Source organism: Bombus vancouverensis, chromosome 3, assembly GCF_051014615.1.
Source record: "Bombus vancouverensis nearcticus chromosome 3, iyBomVanc1_principal, whole genome shotgun sequence".
In the NCBI taxonomy this organism is placed as follows: Eukaryota; Metazoa; Arthropoda; class Insecta; order Hymenoptera; family Apidae; genus Bombus; species Bombus vancouverensis.
This window is the reverse complement of record NC_134913.1, coordinates 9145374-9164938: the sequence shown is the minus strand read 5'-3', so window position 1 is coordinate 9164938 and position 19565 is coordinate 9145374. Positions and strand designations below refer to the sequence as shown.

General features: G+C 34.5%; 1 protein-coding gene across 2 annotated transcripts; it reads left to right on the top strand.

The window, feature by feature from the left end:
* The first annotated feature begins 323 nt into the window (after positions 1-323).
* LOC117165812 (SREBP regulating gene protein) lies at positions 324-2208 on the top strand. 2 transcript variants are annotated; one of them, XM_033349205.2, is made up of 5 exons: positions 324-491; positions 691-915; positions 1008-1277; positions 1352-1567; positions 1652-2208. In XM_033349205.2, exons 3-5 carry the CDS (start codon positions 1068-1070, stop codon positions 2069-2071), a joined length of 846 nt encoding a protein of 281 aa, XP_033205096.1. In that variant the 5' UTR covers positions 324-491; positions 691-915; positions 1008-1067; the 3' UTR covers positions 2072-2208. The 2 variants fall into 2 exon arrangements, with proteins under 2 accessions (XP_033205096.1, XP_033205094.1); XM_033349203.2 differs by having other exon boundaries at positions 326-491; positions 727-915; positions 1032-1277.
* The last annotated feature ends 17357 nt before the right edge of the window (positions 2209-19565 follow it).

Below are 19565 nucleotides of genomic sequence, written 5' to 3'. Positions count from 1 at the left end.
GAACTATGCATTCAGTTTCTATAATCGAAATTAAAAAATATGTATTAGAAAGATTAATGGTAATGCGACACAAAAGAAGTCATAAGCTTAATTTTATTAGTCATAAACTTTTAGCAATATGAACCTATTTTATAAAATAGTAAATTTCACATATGTATGTACATACATATATGTATAACTGAAATTTAATTAGTTCATAATATCATATTTTTTTTTTTATTTATTTGTTGAAATTACAATCAATTCTCGCGTTGAGAATTTAATATCATATGTTGATATCAAATTGTTAATTCAACAAGCAGTGACATCTAACATAAAGTACTGCCAACTTTACTGCCATATTGAGCAGGCCAATGCACTTCTTATATCACTATTTGGACATTCGGTGACAAGAACCTAATAAATTTTATAACGAAATATCGGTCTGTCCTGTTGATCATACAATTGACTGATAAAAAGTTTATGTTATAACTATTCACATTTGAAGATGGGTAAGCGTTTCACAAAACGTTTGCAATGTGACTATAACAAAAACAACATAACCTACAACATAACAACATAATAATAAAAAAAAAATTTTCCACACTTTCTTTATATCAACTCATGTCATACTGAATGTAATTTGTATATCAATTTACACTTTGATATTTTTCATGCGATTAGCATTTTTAATCACACAAAATTTTATAGCAGAAATAGTTAAATAAAATTACTTTGTGCTATCAGTTACAATCATGTGCTGGAATAGAAGACTGGAAATTTAATGTCGAATAAAAATACGAGAATAAATTGCAAAAAGTGGAAAGAATGCCGAGTTGTGGCAGCCTGTTCAGGATCATTAGACGGCGCCTCGTACTTGGGCTCATCTTTGCTTTGTCTCTTACCTACTGCGCCTTTTCACTTTTTCGTAACGAGGTAAACAATATCGGAAAATTGTATTGAAATATATATTATAAGTATATGAAAGTTTGCATGATCAAACATATGAATTTTGATTTGGAGTTTAGAACAGAATATTATCTGATCCCTAGAAAAAGACATTTGCTTTGGATAATGATCTTGATGACATGGACCCTATGCTAATTAATGACAATAACGATGACTTAATTTCTGATGATGATGCATTATCGGAGCAATTGAGAGCATCTGGTAAACCACCACTGTGGCAGATGGCAATCGTTGATCAAGGGGCAAACGAGAATCCATTAAATGTAGAAGCAGTGTCAAATTTAAATGACACCGATACTATGGTTCATCCTTGTCGTAATTCCATACAGGTACATTACATTCTGGAGTAATGAAAATAATGTGTTAAATTAAGTGACATTCTGATTTCTTATCGTTCTGATAGGGTAAAGTTCTAATAGTAGATGAGCGTGGCATTGTATGCTCTAGACAAGAAATTTTGCCTAATGGTTGTTGTAATATGGAACAAAAAGATTCTAATAAAAATGAGGATACATCAACTATAGCCAAGAAAGAGAGGTATAGCTGTAAAACATGTAATGCTCAAGGGTGCTGTGCTATCTATGAATATTGTGTTTCCTGCTGCCTACATCCTGGCAAGGTGGCTTTTAGTTTTTCCTTTTTTTTTTTTTTTTTTTAATTATAGAGAATAACAGAAGTATTAATGACGCATTGTTATTAACAGCAAATAAAGGGGAGGAAGGATGTGCTATTAGGTTTACTTAGAGACAATCATAAAGCACACAGGGACCAAGATGTAGTGAAGAAACGGCTTCGCAATCTAGACCGTTTCCAAGTTTGTTTGGCTGCGTGTCGTACTTCCAGCGCAAGCGTCCGGCATGAAAATACCTATAAAGATCCACATTCGAAGCATTGTTACACTCTTCAACCACCATATTCACATCAAAGACATCGTCGTGATGTTGATTCATACAATAATAATGACGACAACTCTGTTGTCGTTGCATCTTTTTCTGTTATGCCGTTACTTACCCTCTTCTCTCCTTTCTGCCTACTTATACATGCAAACAACAATTCGCTTTTACTATCGTGTAACTACCGTTTACCGATGTTTGATTATTACTTTCACGTACAACCACCTTGAAATATAAGCTAAATTTATCGTATAATGTTTTTGATAAAAATGATTGAGATCAGCGTACGGGGTTGGATTTGTAAGGTTATAGATTCTGGTAGCTAATGCTTCAGCGAGGAGGAAGTTTTTCATTCGATTCCATTCGATTTTACTCACCTAATTTTTATTGATAATAATTTTAAAAACTAAAAGCAACGACTTGACTTTTATTTTTTGGTTTATAACATATGTCTGAATATAAACATTTTATTACTGAGTGATAGCAAGAAATGGATTGCTTCCATCTTTGTAATCTATTCATGCTTGATTCACGAATTATAATAGAAAGAAATGAAAAAAAGCCATGTCGTCTGGTTCTATTTTGAGGTATGTCCGCCACGTGGTCATAAGTAAATTTTTTTAAAAGAACTATATGTATTTCGTGATTTGAAGTGACAGATTATATTCAAGTTTGTATAAAAATGTGTTTGAATCATACGGTGAAAGTGGTCTGATTCTACAAATCCAAACATATGTGTGCCAGGAAGCAACACCCGGAAAGGAAAATGATATAAATTCCGAAAATTGAAAACACAGAAATCGAAGATTAAGCAATTCCTTAAAGTGTTTGAATGATATCAAAACATTCACTTGAAGATAGGTTTATTATGTTACTTAAGAACAAAAATTACTTTGGGACTGGAACAAATGGCACCGGTTAACCGTAACGTTTTATACACTACTCGACAATATTTAGCCATAAATCTTAAATTTCATGCTACGAAACTTAAATGATTCTAAGCATAAACTTTCATTATATTCAACATTTTATATTTTAATTTTCTTTAAATTTATATTTTCGAACAAAAATTAAATTTTCGGCTATTAGGAAAAATTTGAAGAAATTGTATTGTTGAAAAAATAATAAGAAATTTTGGCTTTTTTAGAAAAAAAGGAACATTTCATATCTTACAATAAGGAGATTGTATAAACTCTAATTTTCCAGTAAAATACTTGATAAAATCGAGTGTTCTCGTATTCTACGAGGACAAAAAGGAAATCGATATTACTTAAAGCACTAAATCCGATATTAGAAGGTTTTGTAATCAGCATACTGTACATAGCCGTGATATTTGTCTCGGTGAAAGTCTCCACACATCGAGAATACTTCTATTTTGTATATTTTCACGCAAAATTTCGTCATGGTTTATTTTCTTCACATCGTTCATCATAATCAAGCCTTTACATGGATTTCATCGGTGGATTACATCGATTGTTACATCGGTTGTTAATCATAACGTCGTCACTAATCCGTGAAGATAATTACATATATAAGTATCAGAGAAATAAGATCAGCCCCCAAACACGACGTCTATGACGATGACTAACGAACGAAGTAGCTAAATCAGCTACTGGTGGAATACAATGATTCATTTCCGATTGTGGGGTAATGTAATTAACTATTTAAATTCCAAGCTTACGCTGCTGTTGAATAATTAAGCAAACAATATGTAATGTTTGTGCACATGCATTGATTGTGGCTGATAAAATTGGAATTCCGTGGCATATATCGACATTCTCCGAAATTTTTGAATACGTCCTATTATTCATGTTGCTGCGTATTTGAAATGTCAGTCATTTTCAAAACTGTTTGCGGCTGGTTTATATCGTAAGAAATTTATTTTTATTTCTTTTGTGTCTCGTAAATTCATTTTATTTTATCGCTTATTGATTTATTTGATTTTGAATGTTTTACGGAGATCGGTGTACTTTTGGTGTCATCCGACGAAGATCTCTTTTGGTATCAAACGAGAGACCGGCAGGTATTTATTTTTTCCATAAAATAATAGCTGAATTGACCTTAGTCTGATTCACCTTTTTTTTTAAATATAGCACTTCTGCTATTTTTTTTATAGGATTTTTATTCTGAGATAATGCTGAAACAAAAATATATAAACGAATTAGATGAAACATTTTCGAAATTTCATGAACGGGATGAGATATATATGTATGTAGCAAGAAAGAATTCAGTAAAGTTTTATGAAAGGTATGATATTATTTTTTATTTTTTATCTTTTAGTAACTACTGCAATGAATAAAAAAATGATTCGTTAGAAATATTACTCTTAATTAGGACGACAAAAATAAGTGGCTTTAGAGAGAGATTATGTAGTCAATAAATTAAATATCATCAAACTAAAATTTCTCAAAAAAAGAAAATATCACAGAACAAGTGGTTCGTGTTTATTTTTCCCTCCACAAAAGATTTTCTAGACGAGTTGTAGAAAGTATTTCCAACATGCAGGCTGTAAACATGTTTGCTTGCGGTCTAGCACTATCTTTTTGCGATAACTGCATCCTAGATCAAGCTGCTAGTACTTCATTAAGCTATGAACAATTTGTTTCTCATTCCCCGTTTGAATTTCGTTCGGTGATATTTAAAACTGATTCTATAAATGTCGAAAGTTGAGCTCTTTCAATTTAATTCCAGTGTCCGCGAAAACTTATGATCTTTTCTTCCGATTGAAATAACATTTCCAAATATAATGGTAAAGTGACCTATTAAAGCAGCTGACAATAATATTGGCTTTTCCGTAAAACTGTCGTTTTTTCGTTTTTAACGTGGTTTTTGTTATCAAGGAAGGGAGAAGAACATTGGTGTATGTATGCACGTAAATCTTTATATCTTTTATTTATCGTTCTTCAACCAATTCAAAGTAGTATCGATACAGTTTTCGTATATACGTGTGTCGATCATCGAACTACGATATTTTTAAATCTTTATTACTAAAATAGTAAACAGCTAATATTTACATATTGTATCGTTCGGAGGAGCGAAAGTATGAGTTCTGTAAATAATTATAATTTTACGACACTCGTATTTTAAAGAAGAAGCTATTTTTGAATTGGATATTTAGCATTCAGAGCAATTTCATTTATCAATTGTAATAATGTTTTTTTCATTTATTTTTTATGTCCATCGTATTTCCAATAACCAAACGTGCCATGAACGCTACTTCCGAAAGTATTACTAATGACGCATAAAGGTTCCATTGATCGAGAATCAACTAAAAGAATTCCCTCGAGTTTTACCTAATTAATTCGGCGGGTAGGAAAGTGCAGCGTTACATTCGAACACAGGTACACATGCGCAGATATAAACACGTATACACATCGATTTTCGAATGTCAGTAACTATAAAACGAAGTCTAAAACGTGAGTTCTGTTATTCTCCATTTCTCTCTTATTTTGGTTTATTGAACCATCTCATAAATTTTCTACCAGCTGTTGCCGAACGCCCACTATAACCACGAAAAATCTCAGGAGACGATGTCTCTCTCTCATTTCAACAAAGAAAAGATCTTTTAATATTTTAAGGAAATATTTATCATACCGTTGAAACGGGAAATCAAGTATGTCATTAATGATTCTTTCCATCTTCTTCAAAGTTAAGAAACTTTTTAGCGACTGAAATATATGATTAATTCAGAACGCTGTGAAGAATGCAGCAGAGTTAATCTTTGATATCTTAATTAGTTTAAACGATAGAAATTACAAGGAAAGAGGAAGTTACCTTACTTTTTCAACTTCTCAATAACAACATCGATCAGTGTCCTCAGTTTTCTTGGCACGATCGGGATTTCAGATTTTTTCGTTGTGTCAAACTCTTTGTGGATTCACAGAAAAAGGGCGTGCAGTAAGTGAACAATCCGTTCTGCTTAGAAATCGCGATTCCAAATTGCAGTGTCGACGGGCGGTCTTCATTGGAAATGCAGATCCTCCTCTCCTATTCTTTCTCGTACGTCGTCGGTACGGAACAAGGACAGTGGGAACTCGAAAACGTAGAAAATCGAATTGCTAGGATATCTGATGCATAGCCTAGGTTCATTTCCATAACTTCCACCAACGGTAAACCATAACGTCACGAAAACAATTAGTCAATGGGAAGTGGACAAAGTTTATGTCGCGGTCCAGTTATACTTTAATAGAGTCAGGGCATTTTAAACTTCCATTGTCATCACTAGATATAGGTCTATTGTACCTCGAAACTATTGTTCAAATTAATCAGACCGGCTACGCTTGTAACTTACAACCATCTGCCTTCCGAGTCTGAATTGAATTTGGCGAACGAATCAAGCGGATCCTTGAACGATCTTCTCGAATGATAAGACCACTCTTTTTCGCTTCATCGCGATAATTCTATTGATTTTCATTTTGATTGTTCAGAAATGGCGATTTGAGATGTATATACTTTTGAAGATAGTAAGGGTATAATTAGAAGTTGTTTCAATGGTGTTGGAAATATTGTTTTTTCGTTTGACATAATAAAAGTGAAAGATTTACAATGGATATAAGTAATTTTCGTTGACCCTGTCTTCTTATTTAAATTGCCTTCATAGAATGTCATATTTCTTTCATAATAGTAATATCTATCTTCATTAACGATTAAGAAAAAACGTATCATAAAAATTTAAAGTAGGAACCTGCAGTATGTAATATCAATTTAAATAATATATGAAATTTATTAATTTATATGGTCAATTTCATTGAAAAAATATGTAGGCATGGATTTTCGATTCATTTTCGACAATCGACTTCATTTTATTTATATTTTAGTCACGCATCATAAATACGGTACTTTGCACATGTGCAATTAGTACTTAAAATGTATTAAATCATACATATTTTGTTGATTTATGAAGAAGTAATATATAGGGTGACCCCAATTTAAATGTCAAGACCTTTTCACTTCGTCCTGGGGACAGTCGCGGAAAAAGAAACAAAAACGTTTTCGTTCTTTTAATTATTTATTTACACTTGTGTATTCCAAGAGACCGAATCATAGCTGTAGTGCATCTGATATCTCCAGGGCAATATCTAGCTGCAATTAGAACGATCAATGTTAAATGTAATGCTTGCATTGTTGCAGAGAGCATTTTGAACAGTATCTTCATAAAATAGACGATAGCACGAACAAATAAGTGTAAATAAATAAATGAGCAAACGAAAATTTTTTTTCTTCTCTCTTTATTTACAATTAGTTTATCGATCCCTTACAGGTTCCCGAAGTTTTGACATTAAATTGGAGGGCATGCTGTATGTATTAAATACGTTAATATATTATTAAATAATCGACTTCCGTGTACGAACGTGTACCACAGAGTTTGCCGTAAGTTTGGTTGGAAAAATGTTGTTTTCGAACATAGATACATGCATAATGCAAAGAAAGGTTTCCTGTTCGAGTGAATATGGTAAAGTACGAGCTATTTCATAAATTTTCAGTGAGCATTGGGAATCGACTCGACGAATAATATATAGGATTCCTCATTGTAGGGAAACGTTTATTTTGAAATAAAAAATTAATTCAAATGAGATGTAATGTGCGATTCTGAATTTCTCAACACCAATAAAGGTTGTATAATTCTTTTTGTGTATTTATGGACATGTATATTTGTAATTTCTTATATAATCCTATTGAAGATTCTTCTTTAATTCTATTTTTAAGATTAGATAAAAACTTAACGTATCTATCTTGTAGTTCCAATGTTGGAATAAATTCAATTATAAGAAAATTATACAATATCTTGATTTCTTCGTTACAGACTCCCTCAGTTTTTTAAATAATCAACTCACCATCGAATCTTTACCCTTTTAAAAATACTGGCGCATACATATGTGCATGTATACATAGAATTAATTTTTCTTTGAACCAAACGTAATTCTATATAAACAATAAATATTATATAGACAATGGACATATTTATAAAAGGATTCCATACACTCATTGTAATACATATTAATATGTTTTTGAATACATCATAAATAATGAATGTCCTTGTATGTATGAAATCCTTCCTTAAATGCACGAATGTATTTATCATACAATTTATTAATTCTCATTCGAAACAGGACGACATGTATAAAAACAGAAGATCTCTAAATAAATAAACCCAAAACAGTAATAAACCGAATAACGAGTTAACTTATCTTCTCGTGTTAACAGGTTTGGACTACCAAGAAAACCGTCTTCTTCAAACCGCAAAGAATTGATTCTCGATCCACGTGCGCGATCCACAGATCGAGAGAGGTAGCTTCCCTCTGCTCTTCGAAACATACAGAGGCGCGCACTGCGCGCGTCGGTGTAGGCGTCGCGACGCCTCGCGCCGACGTAGTTCTCGCAACCAATCTCCCTCTCTCTTTATCTCTATCTTTATCCTTCTCCACCCTTGGTTCTCTCCTCTCCATCCGTGTTTCCCCGGCGCCCGTTAAATCCAGCACGTGGCATCAAAGGGAAGATATACGGCGGGGTGGTCGCCTGTTCCCGGCCAAACGGCGACGACCCTCGCTCGTCGTCGCTCCTACTCGCGCGCGATTTCGAGAATCCGCTCGGACGGAAGACACGAGTCGATCGCCGCCGCTACCTGTCAGCCTGCTTTCCGCGCCACAAGACGGACCCCCGCCAAGGGGAGAGACAGGAATTATTCAACGACCGCGCGACGCGCCAGCAACTTCTGTCGTGTTCCTCTGTCGAGTGAATTTGTCATGTCGCGGTGAAACAGTCAAAATATATCACCGATAGACACGAATTTTTCGTGTACCTTCCGGACGCTATGCTCGGCAGAATCGCAACGGGCTGCAGTGGTTGATGGTGGTAGCTTGGATCAAATTATGGGATCATCCTCGGGTGAGTTTCTGATTTTTCTTTCTTTTGGATTTCCATACGAGTTTTATTCGATTCTTTTGAAACTATTGATGTTATAAGACGATTTTTGGAAAATGGGTCTTTCGTTCCTCTTTATGTTGGAGGAGGGAATAAGTTACACACAACTGGTATGTCGTTGCCTGGCTCAGGGAAGATCATTTTTTTTATAATTTCTTTATAATTTTTTTACAAATCCTTTACAATCTCTTTGAGATTTTTTAAATATTCTTTCTGAAGGATAATTCATTTGAATGGTTAATACGATACTTTTTAGCATGACATATGTTTGTAAGTTCAGGATTAATCTTAATACTATCGAAATTTTGATTTCGTAATGCTCCTGTTAATAGAATTTATAATTTTGTCGCAATAACAATGTAGATTTTATCTCTTTCTAAGACGATTGAGAAGGAAGTAAATGAGTGATTTAAATTCTGTATTCTGTCTTTGTATTACGTCATTGGCTCCAAATGAGTTAAAATTACAGTCAGAATGCTTTAGATCGTTTAATGTTATTCGAGTATGGAATCTATTGTATTTCAATCATTAAACTATAAAATATATTACTTTCGAATTTATCAGAGGATCTGTCAAGAAGATTCTCTTTACATTATGTACAATATGGAAGATATTCTTTCTGTTATTTTTCTGGAGAGTTCTGGTACGAACGTCGAATTTGATTGAGTCTAAAATCGATAATCGGATCCGGACGTACCAAGTTCCGGATGATCAAAGGGATCGACGCGTTTTTCGGACAGCTGACATCTTCTTTCTTGCGGGAACCGCAGCAACGTGGAATAGTTCTCAGTTGAGTTGCACGATTCTTTCCAAGCTTCGACTTTTTTTATTTTAGGACGCGCTACGAAATAGATCGACGTGACCCGATGAACGCGAATCTTGTCTGTGTGGCTACGACAATAGAAATATAACCTTGTTTATGCGCAGAGTGTAGCGATCTTCTTGCACACTTCTTTTTGCTTTTCGTTTGAGCGCTTTTTATAAAAAGAAAAGAATTTTTTATATAAAATTTGGGAGAGGAGGTTTGCTATATAAAATGAAATATTTGGGTACAATTAAACATTTTATTAATCGACGTATTATATTATTCCAAAGAAACGGTTGTTTTCTTTATTATTCCTTTTTAATTTATTTAGTAAATTAATCAGTGACGTGATAACATTGTTACTAATCTTTCTCTTTGAAAATAATCGGCTTTAATGGTTATTATGATACTCGTCAGAGTGTTTTTGCATTACGGTCGTTTGTAAACTCAGTTAATCTTCGTAATGCCACTGAAACTTTTTACTTTGTAATGCTTCCTGGAATTTATAATCTTGTCTCAGTGACAACATAGATTCTATTTCTCTCGCAGAGGAAATTGAAAAAGAAATTCATCTGTACATTCTATCTTGTTCCGCGATTCTCTCCTAACTTTTTACATTTTTTATTCGCCATTGTACGATGTTTTCCTAGCTTATTCGTGTATCGTTATCTTTCATACTTCCTATACTTCATACTAATTTATTACATGTCTCTTTGAACAATGTTAAGCGATAACTTTAATTCTCTTTTCCTTCTATTGTCCTTCTTCTATTATTTACGATTGATCAAACACGTTTTTTGCTTATAAATTTTCTTTTCTATTGTCATGGCCATGACACTGAAATTTTCTCTCCTTCTTTCATACATTCTTAACGTCCATTTATATTCATGCAAATTCTCTTTTTTATCTTTTTACCTAAAAATGGAGTAAACGAGTAATTATACCTCGTTCTAACTTTCTTTATTTCTTCTACTCATCTGTTTCCTTTCTCTATATTATCTTGCATATTGACTGTTATTCTTACGACATTAATCTTATAAAATTAAATAGTGAGAAAATGTAAATGCTCCAAGGAAATAGTAACAGTAAATAATAGATTAAAATACACTAATCGCAGATCAGTAGCCAATAACGTCAATTTATAACAAAAATCACTAATATTTCAAAACTTACAAGAACTAACTACTTTTCCAACTAAGTTTCTATTAGATTTAAACATTAGATTCAGCTAGAATCAAACATACGATAAACACTTATTATTCACGTTATAGTACCACGCCAAAATAATTTACTTATAATTCAATTTATATACTTATAATTCAATGAGAATTGATTGTAAAATTCTTCCAAATAAAAAAAAAAAGAAGTTTCTATAACTTTTCGACTCGTTGTCATCGTGTTTTACAACTTACGACACTTACAACTAATAACATCAAAATTTACAAACGATATCTTCAAATTCAATAATTCATTAATGTTACTAAATCGTTACACGTACGAAAGAGCTTAATAATCCCTTTTACTCATTTCATTCTACTACATCGTCCATACATTTTTTCCACTTCTTCTACCACTTATACTTCACATTCCAATGAACAATACGGCTAATCCTCAATAAAGGAACGTCCGCGCGCAAAAGCGTGCAAACAAATAAACTCACCACCTCCGCGTCGAAGCTTTCGATTTAAACGTTCTTTGGTAAATCGCTTCGTTGACCGGACGGTCCGTCGATCGGTCACGATGTCCACGATTCACGTCGATTTCTCTTTGGTGAGGTGTTGAGAAAATCCTCGACGGTAGATCGATTCGTTTCGAAGAGCGTTTCCGCGGCGATGGAAATGAGTTTACGGAGGCAGGCAGACAAAATCGATGTACACCGCGTTAATAATACATACAAGCAAGGTCTACAACCTTTCGCGAACCAGCCTCGATGTAAAGACGTTCGCCTCTTCTTCCTTCTGTTCGAGCTTTTTCCTCTTTTTTTTTTCACTTTCCACGATTACGTATCACAGGGGACGTTGCAGCAATCGAAACTTTACGCCCGCAGAAGTCAAGACTCGTCTGGTTTACATTTCAATTCTGCACGGTCCGGTGCATCCCTCTGGCTATTCATCTCTGACCGGATTAGAAATTTAGATTTCTCCAAAGATTTTGCAAAGAATTCACTTCTTGTTCCGGAGGAAATTAACAGTTTTGGAGGAATCTTGGAGGAATGAGAACAGATGTTATGGGAGAGTATGGAATGATAAGTGGGGCGAGGAACATCGCTCTGAATTCCTTGATATTTGACTTGTTTTTGATGTTTAATTTTCGATATTTAATATTTAGCTTTGGGCAAACTTTGAAGTATGCAGAGCAAATGTTATACAGAATCATAGATAGATGGAAAGTTGTATCTTCTGGATTTGTTGTATTCTTCATATTTCATTTTTTATTAATTTTTAGTTAAATGTAGGAAGCTATTATGCTGAGTGTTTGTTGTAATTTCATTCTTTTTTTTTAATTTATTGGTCGAAAGTTTCATCTTTTATCATCGGTGATTGGAATTGTGAAAATGATTTAAATCGCTTAAAATGTTTGTTGTGTTTTTAAGCAAATAATATTATTCCATATAAGGTGGATCATATGGTAAAGAGAAATATCAAGGTTTCAGAAATTCTCTATTTCATATGATCGATGGAACCAAATTTTATTTCAAAGTTCTTTCGAAAAAGTACAATAAATATCTTTAATAACCCGATAAAAAGAATGCTGTATGAAAATTAAAATTTCACTGCGAGCGCAAGTGATAAAACATAGAAAACAATCGATGGTCAGACAACACGTTAATATTAAATATTTGACGTAGTTAAGACTTCGGATCAATAACTAGTTTTAAGTTAACTCTTGTTTTAGTTCTTTTTGCACAAAGGTAGGAAATAAGTACGTCGCAGCTAGTCGCTTTGCAATTTTTACTTTTATTACATACTAATTAACTACTCGTTGCTTTAATATCAATTATGAAATAAGACGTTCAAAATCTCTGTCGTTTTACTACTAAGCCGAACACTATAATTAAAGTACTTAAATGTCGCACACATTTTTGTTTTATTTGAAAGAATTTTACAATCAATTCTCATTGAGAATTATAAGCAAATTATTATGGCGTGGTACTATAACGTGAATAATAAGTGATTATCGTATGAATGTCGCACACATATATACGAAACGTAGTAATCCTGAGAATAATTCCACGTTAAAACGTAAGAGCATAAAATTTAAAATAAAAAGGATTCTACGACAAATAAATTCTATCATGTTCTATATCCAACATTAGTTAAAATTCGTTTAGATCTTATTTTCAGAACAGATTTGTCAAAGCAAAAAATTTATCTGCCTGGAAACTTGTACGCCACTATATCGTTATTTCGATACTAAGTAGTCTGTTCATACTATCCGATTATTAATTCTTAGTTTTCAAACCAAAGCCAGAAACTATATAAATTTCAATTCTACAAAAAACGAAGTTCCGGTTATAGAGTGTTAAGTAAGTGATCTTACGTAACTGTAATTACAGTAGTTTGGATCGAACTTGGAAGATCAATGGATAACTCGATGCTTGTTTCGTTTTCGAATTTCATCTACGATTATTTAACGCGAGATTCTATTTTTAACCGACTTATAGTTACGTATGCCCGTAGATACGCCGTGTCCCACCGTTAAATGATCGGAGTACGCGTTCGTATTTCTCGCGAATGGGAAGAGCCAAGGATAGAGAGGGTATGGAAGGCAGAATTCCGTGGAATGTGATTATACTTGGTTCGTTTACGAAAATTAGGCGCAGCTAAGTATTTACGTGTGAGCGACTGAATGCTTCGCTTTATGGTTCAGTTTATTGAGCATTGTCGGCAGTTGAATTTACATCGAGAACGGATCCGAGATTTTCTTTGTTATCTATAGCGACTACAGTGACCACTATCAACGTGTTCGTGTCCGTTGCCACAGTTATTTTTATTATCAACACGAGCCATTTAAAACATTTCAATCTTTATTTTAGCTTCGCTGGAATATATTCGCGACATTTCGCATACATTTCTTTTTTAATGTGAGCTAACCTCCGTGAGTTTGGTTATTTTATTAGGTGTATAAATTAATTTTGTAATATTTTTATAATGCTAAATTTATCATCGATGTGACGTCATTATGAAAACTAACAAGTTCTAAGCTTCCTGTTTAATTTTAGTTCCATTTTTATCGATACAATGAGCTATCTGAACTATTGGATAATAATTTTAAAATTGAAAATGATTTATACAATTTAATGCCATTCGGTGTAAATATAAAGTCGAATAATTGTTATTTTCACGTTTACTTCCTCTATTACGCTGCTCTTCGATATTCTAATAATTTGGGTAATTAAATAATTTAAATTTGAAAGAAACACTATCAAAAAATATTGATTATTTTTCTTTCACAGGGCTTTGTGATTCTCTTCGAGTAAACAATTGTTGTTTCCAAGCTTCGAGTTGATAGCATAGAAAATGGTGGGATACTGGGAAGCTGTAACGAACGTATTGAACGTGAAAAGTTATTAAACCTCGTGTGTCTACATTTTGGCTATTGAAAAATTTGGTATCGAATAAAGAGATATGGCTAGATGAAAAAAAGAAGACGAAGTTACATTCGGTAAAATCGAACGCTATTAAGGTGTCAAATTCAATTTTGCATTGGTTTTTATTTCCACCAAATCTCTATTCAAGCGTAAGGTCGAAGTCAATTAACTGTTCTAATTTGTTTTATGCTACACTGTCTCTTGGATATCAGAACAAATATTCTCTTTTATTTCATTCCAGAAGAAGCTAAAATTCCCATTTAAAGCAATCGTTCCTCCATTTCAAAACGATCCCTTATAATTGTCTTTAATTATATTTCAGGATCCATCCATCGTCAATATGGATTAAAAAATGATCTTTTACAATTCTATTGTAGTATCGTGGACAGATTGCCTAAGAAATATCGGGTGAACTGTAAACAATGTTGCGAGAAATCCTCCGACAGGCCGAAAGGGTTGGGAAACTTCAATGGGCCAAGCCCAGAATGCGTCGTCGGTCCTTCAGTCGAATAGTTACGCTGAAGAAGGCCTGCGTGATCATGATTGCGGATGGTTATGAAACATGTACGTGATGGGCGTATGAAAAAAGACAAAAAGGAATTAATCGGTAGTCGTTAACTAAGAGTCGAGTTGGGGGGGGGTCGAGAGTTGAGTAGCCGAGTCGTTATGAGTTGTAAGCTATTAGTTGTAAGTTGTGAACTACCCATTTAGTTGTCTTAGTTACAGCACATTACTGTATTTTTAGTTCATGTTAAATAACGATAGATCCATCTATCAATAAACTTATCATTTAGGATAGAAATTATTGGAAACCTTAATTTCTAATATTTCTGAATAAGTAAAATCCTATACTATATAATTAAGAAGCAACTGAATTATCCTTCGCCTAAATCTGTACCTCGACAATTTGATCGAAATAAATACCTGTGGCGGATGAAAAGAGAGTTTAGCGTTTCGTCCCGGGACTACCGGTGGACTCGTCAGTAAGGCTATGCCCGGTAGTCTCTGCCTTAGACGTAGAGGGAGTCTCGCTAGGTGCGGTATTTGTATCAATCGCTCGTATATTCGACCGCTAGCGAGTTAGACAGACTCGTTGTCGTCGTAGCCCTCTAGTGTTGGCGGTTGGTACCAACGGATCGCCCGGGAGGTGTTGCGCCGCGTTGATGCCTCGACCTGTCGGCGTCCTGTTGATACCGATCCGCCACATACCTTTATTCTGGAACACCTTGTACACTTCCAGCTGACTATTTGATATTTATTCATAACATTGTTATTGATATTCAACAAAAAGGTACAACGCGTAAGAGATTAAAGTAGAGAAGGTACAATTCCTTGTTTGTATGACTAATAACATTCGTGACATGGCAAATTTTATCTCGCACCAAGTCAAAAATCGAAAATTCATGTTTGTTTTGTTTCGTTTGCTCTTCGTGAAGAAAATAAATTGCACGAAGAAAGCGTGATGGAGGAAGATCAACGTGGTTTCTCGGTAAAAAAATAAAAATATAAAAATGTCTGATACTAGAGCGAGTAGCGTGGTTCGACACAGAATTATAGACGTTGCATTCTTCCACTTCGCAATATAAAATTCCTTCAGAAAAGCGGTGTTACGCGATACCAGACACGATACGCCTGTTCTGTTGTCTCCAAGACGAATATCGAACGGCGGAAACGCTCGTAAACTTCAGATAGAATAGTCGCGACCAGTAATTCACGGTCGTCGGGCGAAAAACTTTGTAACAGGAAGTGGAGGATTTCTTATTTCGTTGTTTGCTCGATGCAGTAGATACACCAAAATAAATATTTTAATATTTTCTAATAAATTTAAGACTAATAAACCGCGTTTCTCTATCATCCAAATATATTTCTGAGTTTAAAGAAAATAGGTTTGAAAGAACCTTTGTTATAATATACGTGATTGCTCGTTTAAATTTTAGATTGTTACATATAGTTCTTTTTCTCATAACGAAACAATTAGTTGGTGGGCAATGATCGATTTTTTCGTTAATGGAATTACATTTTCATTTTACATCTAATTGGATTTTCATTTCATAGGCAGCGGTAACTGATAAGAATCTCAATTGAATTTGTCGCTTGCCTTGTACGTCAAGTACAACGAATAATAGTACCTTATATACCTTATATCTTCGTAATCATTACCATGTTTCTTACCTTTTCTAACTATCACATAGTAGAGTAGGTACTAAAGTACATACATATGTATCTATTCGAATATTCTCTTTAATGGATAGATGTAACTGCTCTCGATACCTTCATTTTCGTCCCATTGTGCCTGTTTTAGTATTCAATTTCATACTCACATTTGAAAAAAAGAGTTCCATAAACTCTTAAAATTTAATTCAACGTGTGTGAAACTTTTCTCCCCATTTGCCTTTCTGTTTATCGTATAACCCTTGGCCAGCACTCCAATGATTTTTTAATTTCCCATGAATGCATAAAAGTCCATAGTTTAATTATAATAAAATACGAATATAACATATTACAAATTATAGTTAGAGTTACGATGAAGTTTTTAACTAAAAATAAAGATCACCCCTAATCTCCTGACTGAGCAGGTTTTGTTATAAATGAAATTATAATGTACGATTAAATAAAATCCAGAAAAGCTATTTAAAAGGTTAGACAGAATCAAGTTAAGCGAAATGACTGTGCTTAAATGATTCATTTTCTTCCGTGAAATATTCCTCCATCTCTAACTATCGTAAAGATAGAGTTCCATCCAATTACACGAACCACCTTGTATTTATCACTTTACCGATGCAAAACATCCATTCCACCAGTCATTCCTCCGGATCTCCAGAGAGATCTGAAAAATCAATTATTCACGTTGTGTAACCTTGGAAGAACCATTCGCCCGATTCAAGAGGCAACTCACCCTCTTCCTTGAGGTCAACCATTAAATAGAGAGAGGTGAGCAAAGACCCTGTTGAAACAAGTTTTTCGACTCATTAAACCCCGGCGCGGTTCGTGCACCAAACAGGCTAACAAACCAGGTACACTGCTTGTTTATCCCACGTAGAAGGGTGGAACGATCGTAAACGAGTCACAACGACGCGTATCTACGAAGCGTAAGAAAGCTTCCTGACGGAAGAACGCATGCTGGATAGAACGAAATGGAAGGGTTATTCTGTGTACACCGAGAGGCGAGTTGGCTCGGATACAGAGCAAACTACTTGGCCAGACAGTCGGGCACCTTATTCTCGATAAGAGAGGACGCGGACGTCTGCTGAGACCGATAGTCGCGCCAGATACGCTTGAAATTCCTCTTCGTTCTTGCGGCCGTTAGCAGTGCACGTTTCCTGTATGCTCTGGCTTAAGACGAACCTGGAGGTCGCTGAACGAAGTTATCGGAGATGATGAACGACATCGTCGATCGACTGATTTTAATTGGTCGTTTGAATGTCGAACAATTACATGTCTTATCAATACATTTGCATTGCAATTTCCTTTCCAGTCAGTTTAGATATTAGATTATCGAATTTTTGTCTTTTAATATCGCAGTTATGACGACGACGATACCTGGTATTTCCGGGTATTCTTTGTACAATCATCGACATGGACGAACGTTGAAGCGAAAGTACACGAGTTCGGCATTTTCGAATTTACAGCACGTACTGTAAATGCCACTGCTCTGAACTCGTCCGTAATATTTTCTCGCAGAAACTTGTCCAATGTTATTTTATTGTGACGTCAATGGTGTAATAATTGCATCGCGACGTTGAAGTTTACTACTTTTACTACTAATGATAATAACAATACAACAAAACAAACAGTAACAAACAGTAATAAATAATATAATTAAAGTCCCATAACGTAAAAACGATATAATAATTGTCCAATGAAAGGGATTTGTATTATCCGTTCTGATTTCTTGCGTGAATTTAACTGACTCTTTGAAGACAATGCCTCCAGTTTCATATTGTATATGTATTTACCAAATGTCAAGCTGGACAAATTGTAAAGTACAAATTAAATAATAAAAAAAAAGAAGAAAATGTGTCACGGAGACGGGCGGTTATCCGCGCTACCTTGGCTCCAAAGATAGTTATGTCCAGATATTTGTGCTATAAATACGAAACTGATTCTACCAAATGTCCAAATCGGACAAATTGTAAATGTAAACAACTAAATAAAAAAAAAACAAGTACGAAACTGGCATCCTTTCACTGACTTTCATCCTTTCTGCGCAAAGTGTTGGCGGTACCGAAAGTGAAATCACTTTCATGTCAAACCGTTGGCCACACCAATCGTTCTTTTCTTTATGAAATCTCAAGGTCAATTTTTTAAAAATATTATAATACATAGGATGACCAAAGATTATCTCAAGTCATAACTCTTTTACATTTATTATAAATACTAATTAATTAAGTCCTAGTGCGTTAAATTTCGTAACGTTTAATAGTACTTTCGCTGTAACTGCAGGGAAGCTATCTCCTCTCAATGAATAATGAATAATTTTGTCTACAAATGTTCATCCTTGGCAACATATGCGTCAGTAGTATGCGCGGCATGGCGCACAGGTAAAATAACTCGAACCTAATTCTTATTTTCTGTTTGTAATTTGCATATGTAGGTTTGGATTAGCTGTCATCTTATCCGGTCGTCGCATCGCGCCTGTTAGACGACCGGTAACGGCGATCAGCACTGATACATACAAAATCTCTTATACGGCTATAAAAATGTTGTACTGAGAAAATAAAATGTAAGGCTTGATATCAACATTTTCAATCTAATAATAAGTGTTTGGAGACTTTTGAGCTAGGCTGTACTTACACATTTCGTGCAGTTCACGGTTTACCAATTCACACGAATGATTCATTAACAACCCGACCAAATATCAATCAGCATCTCTCGCACGGATCAATACGTGTTCTTGATCACCTCTGTTACCGTAGCTATCGTGTAACACGTTTACACGTATCCTTAATCAGATCACGATGGAATTGTAATCGTAAATCAAGCTACCCTCTCTTCCTCTCTCACTTTCTTTCTTCTTCTCTATCCTCATCGATCTATCAGACACTAATGACAGGAGGGTTAAGGGTTGTTGCGGAGTATAGGTGATAGCCCGTAGAGAACTCATAAGGGTCTTATGCTCAATTTACCCGTTGGCTGAGGGTGAGCGATGTATATAATCTAGCTTCGCCGGACCCACATCCAGGACTTCGCCTAAAACACGTTCGAGGGATTTATCTGGGCTTAGATATGGACTGTGTTTATTGTCGTCTAGAATCTGTTTCTTTGATTCGTGATATCCGTCAATTTACATCGATGAAAAAGTCATTAGAAGTTTTGTTCGAAATTTTGCATAGTTCGTGGATACTTCTGAGTGAATAGTGAGGTTTTCTTCAAGATTGGCAGGTGATTTGCTGAAGTCATAAATCAA

Coding starts and splice junctions, on each gene's coding strand:
- LOC117165812 (XM_033349203.2), top strand. CDS start 808: ATGCCGAGTTGTGGCAGCCTGTTCAGGATCATTAGACGGCGCCTCGTA. Junction 916..1,031: donor TTTCACTTTTTCGTAACGAG/GTAAACAATATC, acceptor TCTGATCCCTAG/AAAAAGACATTTGCTTTGGA. Junction 1,568..1,651: donor GCTGCCTACATCCTGGCAAG/GTGGCTTTTAGT, acceptor TGTTATTAACAG/CAAATAAAGGGGAGGAAGGA.